We start from the raw sequence: 13,087 nt of genomic DNA, 5'->3' as shown, positions 1-13,087 counted from the left end.
CTCTTGTGTGCGCAGAAAGCGAACGGTAGATTATCGTTTATGTTCGCAGCTGTTAAACAGGTTAATCCTCCCGTGTCATTGTAATAATCAGTTCCTTATTATTGTGCCGGAGCGCGGCCGGAGCTCCGGCGGCAGCAGCATGGAGCTGACGCGGCGGTGAAGCGGCAGCGGGAGCGGTTTCTTGACGCAGACGCGGCACGATGCTTCCCCGGGGCGCTGAACCTGTTCTAGCCCGCACACAAAGCCTGTAAGGCAGCAGCGGCTACAGCAGCAGCAGGCCTCTCTCTATCTCTCTCTCCTCCCTCCACACAGAGACGGAGACATAGACACACAGGGACAGACAAGAGACACTGCTGATGATGATCAAACATGTCCGGGAATCTCTACAAGGGAAACGAAGTCAGCTGCTGCATCAAATACTTCATCTTTGGATTCAACATCCTGTTCTGGGTAAGAAAGATCCCCCCCTTTATATTGTCTCTCTCCACTGCTATCATCATGGAGGACGGCCCGGGTCATCATCATCATCATCATCCACCTGATATTATTATTTTTACTGACTGAGTTTGTTTGCAGTGGTTCAGTTGGATAAAAGCAGCTGAAGCTCAGCTGACAACACTGAGCTGTAATCGGCTTTCTCACGCACACACACATGCTGGTCTCATGTTCTTTGTGTGGACACTCATAGACATAATGCATTCCCTATAGCAGTGGTCAGCAATTGGTGGCGTGCGGGCCAAAACTGGCTCGCCCAGCATCAGTGTCTGGCCTAGCCAGATGATTTAACAAATGTGATCTTAAATTATTTGCTTATCGCCACAATTTTTTTTTTTAATTTGTATTTCATATTGAGTTCAAAAGCTTTTATTTTGAAAAAAAATCAACTTATTCAAATAGATTCTGTTGCTAGAATTGACAGTTAACCGAAACTAAATGTTAGGTTTGAAAAGAAATACTGCTGTTGTCGTGGACAGCCAGGTTTGGGGAGTAAATGTCCGCAACATTACTATTTGCATATGTTAGGCTCAAAGAAGAAGCATTAAGTCATTGTTAAAGGGATAGCTGTATGACACCGGCAGCAGGAGTAGTGTGGATGTAATGTTTTTCAATCATTTAGCGAGGCTCCGGTTCAGAGATCTCGCCCCAGTTCGGAGCTGAGAAAAGTAGTTCTGGGAGAGCGTTGGGGACACGTAGCTAACAGGGTTTTAAACCACAAACATGCATCCATATGTTGTGTTCACACATTTGAACAATAAAACCACTGTATCACTACATTGGGCAGCCGAGCATGTACTCACACACAGACACACACACACACACACACACACACCTGCCGTAAGTAGTCTTGGCGAGGACAGCTAGACATAATGCATCCACTAGAGTCCCTTATCTTAACCTTAACCATGACAACTAAACGCCTTAACCCTCAACTTAAACCTAAATTCTAACCCTGACAACCAAAATAGGGTGACCGGATCCCAACACTGCAAATAATACAAGTATAATATAAAAGAGACAAACGACTACATAAGTATTTGTAATTATGACTGCAGTTTTTGTGCAACCACATGACCCAAGGAGAAACTCCTTCAGCTGCCTTGACCCAGTTGCAAGTAGTTTCCCCCTCTTTTTTGTTGTAGCTGCATTTTCTTATCTTTGTTTATTTGTTTTTTTCCTTTTTCAAAAATATGCCTCATTTGCTACTGACTCAGCCTGCCTTCTCTGTTGTTTACCCAGCGTAATAGATTCTATATAGTTGCCCCTGGGACAGGGGATGCGAATGCTCCAGTCCCCCACAAAGTACAACAAGTGGTCACCCTACCTGAAAAAAAACCCATGTCTTAAGCCCCAAAAACGCCCTTAAAAGTTGTGAGAACCAGACAAAATGTCCCCACATTCCCAAAACATCCTCATTTCCTGTTGTTTATAGTTTGTTTTGCTCCTCTCGAAGATAAACATGTAAGTTCACACACCCACGATTATTCTTTTTTCTTTTTTAAATGTCTTACCCTAACTCTTAACCTAAACCTAATTCTAACCCTGACCCAAAAACCAGGTCTTAGCCCCCAAAAAGCCCTTAAAATTTGTGAGAGCCAGACAAAAAGTACTCACTTTCCCAAATAACCCTCACTTCCTGTTGTTTATTTAATTTTGTTAATAGTCCTCACAAAGAAATACATTCATATAAGAACACATATGAAGGTTTTTAGAGCTATTCTTGTTAGGACACTGCATTGAATTCTGTACCATAAGTAACATTTGTCCTATAACCTTAACCTGGGCCAAGCCTTGGTTCATTAATATGCAGATTTTTCTTGATTAATAGATGGGTAAAATGTCCAAAAAAAAAGGCATAAAAACAGAAATCACTTAAACACTCAACCATTTTATAAATTAACAGTTGATTACTAACCAATTTATTCTTGTAATCCTACTGTGAGAATTATAAATTAGATTGTTATTTTTTTCGCCCACACATGAAATCACTATTTAGCCATTTCTGCCATTATTATTCTAATCTTAATTTAGCGAAGTGAGCAAAAGTGGGCTCACTCTGACTCGCATGCGTCACATAAGCAGTAACGAGAGCCTGTTTTTAAAAGCTACTGTGGTTCAGTCTTTAGTCTCCTGGACACAAGCTTCTTCAGCTTCATTAAAAGTGATTAACGAGAACGCTGACAGTATTGAGACATAAATAAACGCCTGTGTGAAATAACAAAAGCCAAGGACAGACAGGAAGCACAGCAGGCAGCTACATCACCGAGGGTCACCGTCACCTCGCGAGTACCAACACATTCATACTAAACTGACTTGGCTGTGATTGTCTTTGTCTCTCACAGCTATTGGGCATGGCCCTAGTTGGAATTGGACTGTGGGCATGGAGTGAGAAGGTGAGTACAGAGTTGTTAAATACAGTGTTGTAACCATTATTTCTTCATATGTGTAGTTTATCAAAAATTAAACAGCACTTTTGAGTAAAACTGATGTTTCCAAAGGGCAAAGTGACACAAATTCCATTCTTATTTAAGCATACTAACATTAAATAATATAATTTTAGTGCAACTGCTCTCATGAAGGCATTCATGTCAGTTAAATATTTGGCGAAGTTGCTGGATGCACTTCCACCACGTGCAGCGTAAATGTAGGAAAGCACGTGAGAGCATATAGACCGACAGCAGCTTTCAACCAGCACGTCACAGCACAGAAACAGTGGACATATTGTACAAAGTTAGCATCAAGATTAATACATTTCTGAATTTGTGGTGGTTTTAGATCAATTTTAATACATGGGGCTAGGCTGGGGGAAGTGTTAAAGTGATCCCAAGATCTCGGACTCCAATATATACCAATCTTAAAAGGTCTTACTAGATAAAGTCTGATTTTAAGGTTTATTCTAAGTTATATTAAAATGACATGTATATTAGTTTTGTCTTTCAGATTAGCTTTAAACATTTTCAGGGCAGTGGAAGAACCATGGTTTAGCTACAGAATTTGAATTAAATTCATATAAGTATCTTTATATAATGATAATTAATGAATATATATAAAAATAAGATAATGAAAATAGTTCTTCCGACATGCTTGAAAAAGGGAGGAGTGAGCAGCAGAGTCCTCCATCACTGAAACACTCAACTTAAAAATTCAGATTAAGCCATAATAGCAAAATGTTATCTTTTTAAAGATAAAAAAAAAAATTAGGTTCCAACTTCACGTCCATTATGTTATGTACATTATAATCTACAAGAATGATTCTTCATGACAACACCACACTGAAGTGGTTCATAAATAAACTCCCAGAAGTTTTCCCCGGTTATTTTTTGCTGCGGCCTTGTTTCCCCTCTGAGCTCCATGCTGTTTAAAGTCACTGTGACCCTGTTGGCAAACGTGTGTGGTGTCGTGAAAGAGACGCAGCTGCCTGCCTCACACTGACTGGGTTGTTGCTGTGTTGCTCCGTCTCTATGCTGCAGGGAGTTCTGTCCAACATCTCGTCCATCACAGACCTGGGTGGTCTGGACCCCGTCTGGCTCTTCATGGTGGTGGGAGGCGTCATGTTCATTCTGGGTTTTGCCGGATGCATCGGAGCGCTGAGGGAAAACACCTTCCTGCTCAAGTTTGTATGTTCCATGATGAGAAAATGTTTAAGATGAAAGATCCCAGATTCATTCCATGACTGACGTCACCGTGACTTCATCATCTTCTATTTTTAATTCCCCCTCTTCTTGCCGTAGTTCTCCGTGTTCCTGGGAATCATTTTTTTCTTGGAGCTGACGACGGGAATCCTGGCGTTCGTCTTCAAGGACTGGATTAAAGACCAGCTCAACCTGTTCATCAACAACAACATTCGCGCGTACCGAGACGACATCGATCTGCAGAACCTCATCGATTTCACTCAGGAATATGTAAGCAGGCATAATTTCTCCTTCTCAGTCTTGGAAAGTATGTTAAGTTTAAAGCAGACGTCACATTTGAGGCTGTTAAAAATTCTGCAAAACTTTCAAGACCCACGTCCAGGAAAATAAACATTTAAATCCATATGAGTGGACACCAGTGTGATTGACAGCTGGTATTGTCCAATAGGAGCCTATTTGCAGGTGAGGCTGCTGAAGTTCTGGTCGCAAATGCTCAACATGGTGTCGGTCAAATCGCAATTCTAGATGCTTCTAAAGGGAGTTCATAATTTTTTAGGTGATGTCATGAGCGGTTGCCACTTCAACAGATGTTAGCGTTCCACTGAAGTGTATTGTAAAATGCTACTAAAAGTTGTATGAGTTTCAAAAGTTCACCTTTAACTAAGAAGCGTATATATATATATATACGCTTATATGTTTGTATTGTTTTATATGTCTGCAGTAATTAGAACTGCTTTCTCAGAGTAATGCTATTAAATGTCTTGCCTATAAATGTATTTAAATGCATCCTCACTGTATTTATTTGGAGACAATTTGCTAATGAGAAGCTCTACCATCTTGGCAGTGAAACACTGACGTGCAGCCAGGAAATAAAACCCAGTAGACAAGTAGTTAACATGAAATATTGACAAGATGTTATAGAGTGAAAATGTGAGAAGTTAATTCATAATGAAGAAAAGCTAAATGTGAACCTGCTGTGGAAATAAAACTTTGAAGCTAGCTAGCTTCTGTGTTGCTAGAATAATTTCCAATAAGTCCTTATCTTTATCAAGAAGTTAAAGTTGTTATTTAAGTACACTTCTATAATTTTATTTCATTTTGCGTGGAAGTGTATAAATTACAACTATCATCTAATCTCTTCTTCTACTAGTCTTTGAAGTCGTGGATAAATTAAATTCTGCTGAGCCTTAGTAAGTCGAAATTACCATAGAAATATTAATATATTAACTTGTCGTTATTTCTGCTAATGGTCAGCAAATAGAAACATTTTTAATTCCGACCACAGGAGCATTAACTGTTAGATATTTTCTATTTTTCTGACCAACTTTAGTGGGAGTGCTGTGGTGCGTTCGGAGCCGATGACTGGAACCTGAATATCTATTTCAACTGCACTGACGGGAATCCAAGTCGAGAAAAGTGTGGCGTTCCTTTCTCCTGTTGTACAAAAGACCCAGCGGTACAAACAACTCCTCCACACTGCACCTCTGTTTATAATCAGAATTACAGGATTAGAAAGACTGATGTAGAGTATTTGCTGCTTCACATAGGGTCCTGTTTTTTTGATCGTGAGAAAACACCAGAATCTACTGTCTGTGTTGCTGTTACATTTGTTCTCCTCTTTTTAAACTAATCAGATATTCATAGAGATTTAACTTGTGTCGCAAGGTCTTAGCCTTCTTTGTTTAGTTGTATAAAAAAGTTGCACACATTTTAACAGCTGCTAACTTTACATTCTGTTTGTAAAGAAGTTAGTTGTGATAAAGTTTGCTTTTTTTTTATTGATTATCCAGGAGGATGTAATAAACACTCAGTGTGGATACGACATGCGAGCTAAGCCAGTAAGTAACATATCTACAATTTAACCTTCATTATATATATATTTAATATTTCTATTTAAATATGTAAAATGTCTTTTCCCTCTTTTTTGATTGTAGTGATACAGAGTCAGTAATGGTTTTACGTCAAAATTGGATGAATGGCGCTAATCTTTTAATGTACCACTTATGGACTTAAAAATTGTGATGTGTAACAGATTTTAAACAATTGATTATTATCTCATAAAAACTAAATCCAAAAGATTTATCGTGTTGATGTTTCTCCTACAATGGATAACAGTCAAGACGGATTGGAAGATATCTTACTTTGCCTCCCCTGAAGCTGGTGTCTTTTAATTCAAGTGTAGATGAGTGTGAAAATAAGTGTGCTTACGTTCACACAGGACTCAGAGCAGAAGGACTACATCAACGTGAAAGGCTGCGTGCCACAATTTGAGAAGTGGCTGCAGGACAACCTCACCTTAGTGGCCGGGATCTTCATCGGAGTCGCTCTACTGCAGGTCACTTTCCATTCATGTGTTTTAGCTGTTGTGGCGCTGCAAAAAAAACCTGGCAACGACAGTTATCCGGATTTATAAAAGTTGCCATTTCATGTTTTTTTCGTCTCTTATCTACAGATTTTTGGGATTTGTTTGGCCCAGAACTTGGTGAGCGACATTGAGGCTGTGCGAGCAAGCTGGTGAGTAAACAATCTGCACTTCCACTTTTCGTCATGTGTCCACATCTTTATCCTCTATTTGAGCACATGTCCCTTAATTTGACACCCATTTGTTTTTCCTGTTGGCATTTCACAACACAAGACTTTGTTTTGTCTTTCAAAAATAAACCTAAAAACAAAGTAAAAGTGCAAACCATAAGAGTAGTATATCAAAAATGTATGTGAATTTCACAAGTCAAATGTAATCATTGTAAAAACAATGCATTTGAAGCTAAATCTATTTTATTCTGATTTAGACATCAAAGCTTCATTACATTCCGATCAGCCGTTACTGTATATGTACATGCTGCATTTATTAAGCCTATGTACACATTAACTATACTTTTTCATTTCAGAAACTGTAAAACTATGCATTTCTGACACCGAGACTCGAATTAATAGTTTTTTTCTGGCAAATTCCACCAAAAGGTGGATATTATTAAATATGGTGACGTGCTGAACTAATGAGTTTATAGTAGGAGCACTATTGGACATTATATAGACTAGTAAGCAGTAACAGGATCTTGCCAAATAGTGAGACTGCATCAATATGAAAATAAACTAATGGGCCCTTTGCTCAGCAGCCATTTTGACATGTCACATTAGGAAAATCGTAGGTGTAAATAATCAAATTAATCATGGCTGAGTTCCATTTTGTTTTCCTCCGTTTCATAAAACATGCTTGGTTCACTGTCACACTCTCCTGGCTTACATAAACACCTGTGTTTTTCCTGCCAAAATGGCTGCTGTGCAAAGGACACATTATAAACCATTTGCAGATAATTTCGAAGGGTATTCTTATTGTCATGTAGTACAGATAAGGACAAAATATGTGTTTCTTCATTCAAATAAATTAAAATCATAAGATGTTGACGCCAGGACAGGGAGGACATTTGGTGACATTTTATCATCACGACTGCCAAAACTCACCTCACCGCTTCATTCTTCCTCCTCCATGCTGCATCAGGGTCCCCCCTCTTCTTTCCGTGCGTCGACTCCCACCTCATTCCAGCAAGAAAGCATCGGCTTACTACTCATGAAACACATGCACACACACACATACACACACGTGCTGTGTGTGTTTGTAGCCGGTGGGTGTGACGGATTCATTCGCTGATTTGTTTAGCTGTGACTGGGCGATGATTCTTCTTTTTTGTGTGTGTGTGTTTATATGTTGTGTTAGCTGTCCTGTGGTAAGGTCCAAACCTGGAAACACAGAGATGCATTTAATGTAATATAATATACACTTACAGATTTATATGAAGGCAAAATGGTGCTATGTTTTTATAAACTAATAAATGAATAGGTCCAATGATAACATTTAAAATTGCTTACTTCTTTTGCTGCATCTTTTGTGGTGACCTCACCAATGGGTGGAGCTAAAAGAAGAAAAGAAAAAATTATTTATAACTTATTAATATAATGCTCTTTCAAGCCTAACTTTTTCCACTTTCAAAACTAATAGCTTAATAAATAATACCAGGAAATGCTACATTTACAAAATTCTTAAATTGGTACTTTTTTACATTTTGAAATGACTAATGAAATTACAATTTTTATTTCACAAATGTCAGCTGTAAACCTGTAAAAATAGCTTTTCAATTTATATAATTTTGGATAAAGAAACTTTAAATGTATTTTTCTGAAGCAGTGTGGAAGTTTCATTCCTTTACCTATAACTTAACACAAAAAATGGATGAATTAAGGATGAAGAGAGCAAGAGCTTAACTCAGAAATAGGAAGAGGGTCAGTTCACAGGACAAGAGTCAGTCAGATTTATCCAAGAAAAATAAGACAAAATGAGTAGAGTCAGGCACCGGGGGAAAGCAAAGCTGTGGCACTGACAATAAAACTGTAATATTAAGAACAAACCATTCAGAAACTGAAGAAGTTTATGCACATTCAAGTGCTGCTAAAGAACCGGGAAAATGGTGGAAAATATCAACTTTTCAAATGTTTTACATGTAACATATTCAGTTGACACAGAGCAGAAAAGAAACAGGAAAATATTTACAATTATCAAGGTGAGAATATTGTAAAAAACAACAATATTTAAACCGATTATTTGAGTATCAAAATGGCTGGAAATGAAATCTAATAATTTTTAATTTAACAATAACATTTTCTGATATTTTATGGACCAAAATAATTGATTAATCAAGAAATGAATCAACAGATTAAAGGATGATGAATCCAGATTATTCCAGAAAAGCTATTAAAGCTAAATTAGCTCTATGAAGCATTTGAATCCTCTTGAGTGAATGTGCATGTCAGTGGTTTCCTGTAGCTTCACACTGAGCTTCTTCACACTGCTGTTGTGGTTTGCATTAATGAGGAGTCTTGGAGTCATGTGACTTATTAGACAACAGTCCTTTTCTTTCCCGTCTTTGTTGGCCTTTTCTCCCACTGTCCATTCACATAGTTAGTGACCGCGTTAAACCAAAGACAGTTTGACCGGCGTCTCTGTCTTTTCTCTGCCTCGTCTTGTGATCCTGAACCTTCTCTCTGTAGTGTCTCATTAGTGTCTTCCATGTCTAACCCTGTCTTTAATTGAAATTATTGAACCAAAGAAGTGGTGGAACCTTAGTATGACTCTTTTTTTGATTTCTTTAAAATTGATTCACCTCTTTTGTCTTTCCCCAGTTTCTTTACCTAAGCAGAGTTTCAGCACAAAAAGGTAACTCCATATTTTATACATATACATATGTATGTATATATATATATATATATATATATATATATATATATATACTGTATATATATATATATATACTGTATATATACATATATATTAAATTAAAGCTACTGTCAGTAATTTACTTTACTAATTTATTAAGTTAAAACGTGTGTTAAATGGCTCTACGTTTAAAAAGCTGTAGTAACAATTGTGTGTTGAGATTTTGGAGGACAAATTTGTTATCACTGCAGAGATACAAGAAGCTTCAGCCATGGTTCATGGCAAAAACAAATAGGGATGTGTCCAATAGCGATATCACAAACTCACAAATATTAGTACATTTTTAGAAGGCATAACTCAAACAGCCCAAACATGACTCACATGATGATGGCTTAAATGCTTTTGCTGATTTTTATTCACATTTTCACAGTCCATACATAGTGACGCCTGCGACATAGGATTTTTGGACTGTATCAAATTTAGGGCTGAAAAAATTAATAATCAATTACTAAATGAATCGTAAACTATTTGGATAATCGTTTTGAGTGTTTTTAAGGAATTAAAAAAGTTTTCTGATATCTCAGCTTCTTCAATGTGAATATTTTCTGGTTTCTTTGCTTTACATAACAAAGAAATCACTGAATAGTAAACATCACTCCAGTGACATCCCTTTCTGACATTTTATGAACCAAACGATTACTCGAGAAAATTATCAACAGATTAATCGGTTATGAAAATGATCGTTAGTTACAGTCCTAATAGGATTTTACTTTAGTTTTCTGTCCGATACAATGATTTTGTTCAGTATCAGACCAATACCGATACTGACCGATACTGATTCCCATCCCTAAATAGAAATAGCCACTCCTCCAAAATGTTAAAAAATGATCACGCTGTACGTTACACACGATAGATGCAGGTTGTGTTTGGTGTGTTACCCAAATTCCACGCAACGAACATTAGCGTTATCTAGCTTGGATCGGATTCAGACCAAAAATGAGGGAGCGAGAAGTTTTTGATGAAAGATGGCATCACTGACAGTAGCTTTATTTGTATTTAATGACATCATATTGACAATAAAATTGTGTGTAATTCATTGGATATTCCCTTATTTTATGCCAGTCTTTGAACACAGCGCGGTGAGGAGAACGTCAGACGGCGTCATTCATCACCTGCACCATCATGGTTTTGTTTTACCGAACCAGCACCTTCTTTGAGGCACTAATGTGTGAGAAACTGCTCTGTATATAAATAACACTGTATATGTGAGCGACTACTGTAAAATTAAAAAAAAAACACGCACTACACGCAGACCGTCACGCCGTTCCAGTTTTGATAGCCACTGTTTGTGTAGAGAGTAGGAGGTTTTGATACGTCTTTTTTTATATTAGATCTGTATTTTTCACTGTTGGAGTTTGCTGAATCCACCATTTCAGACTGTGAAATAGTGTTTAAGTACAGAAGTTAGGTAAACAGGATCTAAAAAAAAATCTCCCCTGTGGCAGATTCTGCGTTACAAAAGTTTGAAAAAAAATAAAATAAATTACACGACTTTCCCTTGAACACGGAGTCAAAGAAAACATTATTATAGATGAGTTAGAAAATGAGCTGCCTACATTTACAGAAGGGTGTTTTTAAATTAAAAAAAACACGATATAACAACAAAACAAAGATAATGTGACTTTGTACAGAGGGAACCAACGACTACTAATAAGAAGTAACAATAAACTAAATATAAAGTCAATATAAAAGAGAGAATGACAGAAAACCTTTTTAAAAAAGCAGCAGAAAAAATGTAAGTGGCAGCAAGAATGTCGTGAACAAGCCAAACGTCTTGATGTACAATAGTTTCAATCACCTAAAAGAAAATATGGCAGATATTTGGAAATGCTGACTGAATTTCCTGACTAATGGTGAAAAAAAATAGAATATTATCAAATTATAGAAGTAGGGAAAGTTTAGTCATTGAAATAATAATTCAATAAAAAGAAGGATTTGCAAAGGTGGCAAAACTAAATAAAAGTCAGTCTTTGTTTGGTTAGGGGACGGGGCATATTCTTTGCCGACAAAGAGCCTAAACCTCACGAGCAAGCAAAATGGACTACATTTTAGTAGAGTTCATACAGTTCATAGAGTCTGTACAAAATAAAGATCGCACACTTAATTAGGAAAAGCAGACTGCTAACAGCTAACTCCTTAAATTGCAACAAAACTGCAGGTTTTACAGGAGAGTAAAGAATAATCTTCACGTACATACAGCTATGTGTTATACTCACAACTCGCGAAAATTTTAAATGAATTGACACAAAAAAGTTTTTGTGGTGAAATGTTTTTACATGGAATTAAAGTGTTGTTTTGTAAATTTTATACGGCACCCGTATTCTTACACTTTTATTGACAAACTCCGATTCATAGTCTTAATTACTAAATAAATATGAAAAGGTCACTGTTGGGTTATAATTACCTGTCATTATTATTATTTATGACAGGATTGAAAAAATAATCGTTTATTTATCTTAAAAAAATAAGTGTTCAAATTTAAAACAAAAATAGTGATTACGCCCCCTGTCTTCATACTGTGGTTATTACATTTTTTAAAGGTCATTTTACAAAACATGTTTTTTTTTTGTCTAATACCATGGTTCTCAAACTGTGGTTCTTCCTCTGGTGGAAAGTCAAAAATACTATTCTTCTGTATATACCAGGGTATGTGATCACACTGGAGCTGAGGGATTTTGACTGGAGTGCATAGAAAATAAAACAAAAAACAAAAAGATTATAATAATTAGAGTCACCTTATCTCTCGCTCCATCTTAATCTAATGTCACTATACCAATGTGTGAAGTATATGTGAGGAGTTAGAGGATGATGATGAGAGAGCAAATTATCTTATTGGGAATAAATCTGCCTCCTGTGAAAAAGTCTGTGGCTGACTTTGCTTGGCCTTTTTACACCACTGTATTTAAACGTTGCCGATAACGGTGTTACTTTGTGAGCTGAATATTTTCTCAGGTGGTATAAAAAGTTTGAGAACCTCTGCTCTAATGATTGACCTTCACTGTGTGTATTTTGGTGCAAAACAAACGGAAAAATCTTTGAATCAAGCCCAGATTTTTTTTAAATAGTATTTCATCAAATTTTTAATCAGTATTTTTTTCTGAAGGAAATACTCACTCAAAAGCATGCATCTCTGGTTTTTATCTGTGTTATTTTGTATTATTTGCAGTGTTGTATCATCAAAGTATGTTTTTTCGGTCACTTCCATTCGATATTGTGGTTTTCAGATGGGATTGCAATCTGAAAAAAAATGAAATGTGAGTGTTAAAAAGGGATCAAGTGTGTTTTTTTTATACTTATGGCTACTGTACATTTTATTTTGTCTGGTTTTATAATGTCCCTTTCTCTGATTCTTCTACAGTCCTGCTGTACAGGCCTCACACTTAATCACAATCTGTTTCACTTCACCAGGATAGTCTAAATGGTCACAGTACACTGATGAGATTAAACATTAAAGCTAAATCAGTCATTTTTGCCTCTGAAAGACTTTTTTTAATCTCATGATAACAATGTTTTCACGTCCAGGTAAACATCAGTACAAAAAATAAAATAAAAGACGACCTGCTGTTGCTATTTTTTCCCCACTTAAACACCCCAGCTACAGTTTTAATTTGATTATGACTAAAGTCCTTATCCCACTTTCATAGGCGGAGTTTGACCTTTAACTGTCAGCACACAAATGTGCAAATAA

The 13,087-nt window shown here is 36.7% G+C and overlaps 1 protein-coding gene across 2 annotated transcripts; it reads left to right on the top strand.

The window, feature by feature from the left end:
* The first annotated feature begins 22 nt into the window (after positions 1 to 22).
* Positions 23 to 12,098, top strand: tspan5a (tetraspanin 5a). 2 transcript variants are annotated; one of them, XR_006360169.1, is made up of 11 exons: positions 23 to 450; positions 2,841 to 2,891; positions 3,969 to 4,115; positions 4,230 to 4,400; positions 5,461 to 5,586; positions 5,921 to 5,968; positions 6,349 to 6,465; positions 6,583 to 6,644; positions 7,630 to 7,753; positions 9,306 to 9,339; positions 10,462 to 12,098. XR_006360169.1 is itself a non-coding variant. In XM_044022480.1 (10 exons), exons 1-9 carry the CDS (start codon positions 370 to 372, stop codon positions 9,316 to 9,318), a joined length of 816 nt encoding a protein of 271 aa, XP_043878415.1. In that variant the 5' UTR covers positions 24 to 369; the 3' UTR covers positions 9,319 to 9,339; positions 10,462 to 12,098. The 2 variants fall into 2 exon arrangements, 1 of the variants encoding a protein (XP_043878415.1); XM_044022480.1 differs by lacking the exon at positions 7,630 to 7,753 and having other exon boundaries at positions 24 to 450.
* Positions 12,099 to 13,087: the final 989 nt, after the last annotated feature.

Source organism: Solea senegalensis, linkage group LG3 (assembly GCF_019176455.1).
Source record: "Solea senegalensis isolate Sse05_10M linkage group LG3, IFAPA_SoseM_1, whole genome shotgun sequence".
In the NCBI taxonomy this organism is placed as follows: domain Eukaryota; kingdom Metazoa; phylum Chordata; class Actinopteri; order Pleuronectiformes; family Soleidae; genus Solea; species Solea senegalensis.
The sequence above is the reverse complement of the archived record's forward strand: the minus strand, read 5'-3'. Positions and strand labels throughout refer to the sequence as shown.

What these genes read in the sequence shown, in the direction of transcription:
- tspan5a (XM_044022480.1), top strand. Translation starts at nt 370, where the DNA reads ATGTCCGGGAATCTCTACAAGGGAAACGAAGTCAGCTGCTGCATCAAA. An exon ending in TGTGGGCATGGAGTGAGAAG is followed by an intron (nt 2,892 to 3,968) that starts GTGAGTACAGAG and finishes TCTATGCTGCAG; the next exon opens with GGAGTTCTGTCCAACATCTC. An exon ending in GTTGTACAAAAGACCCAGCG is followed by an intron (nt 5,587 to 5,920) that starts GTACAAACAACT and finishes TTGATTATCCAG; the next exon opens with GAGGATGTAATAAACACTCA.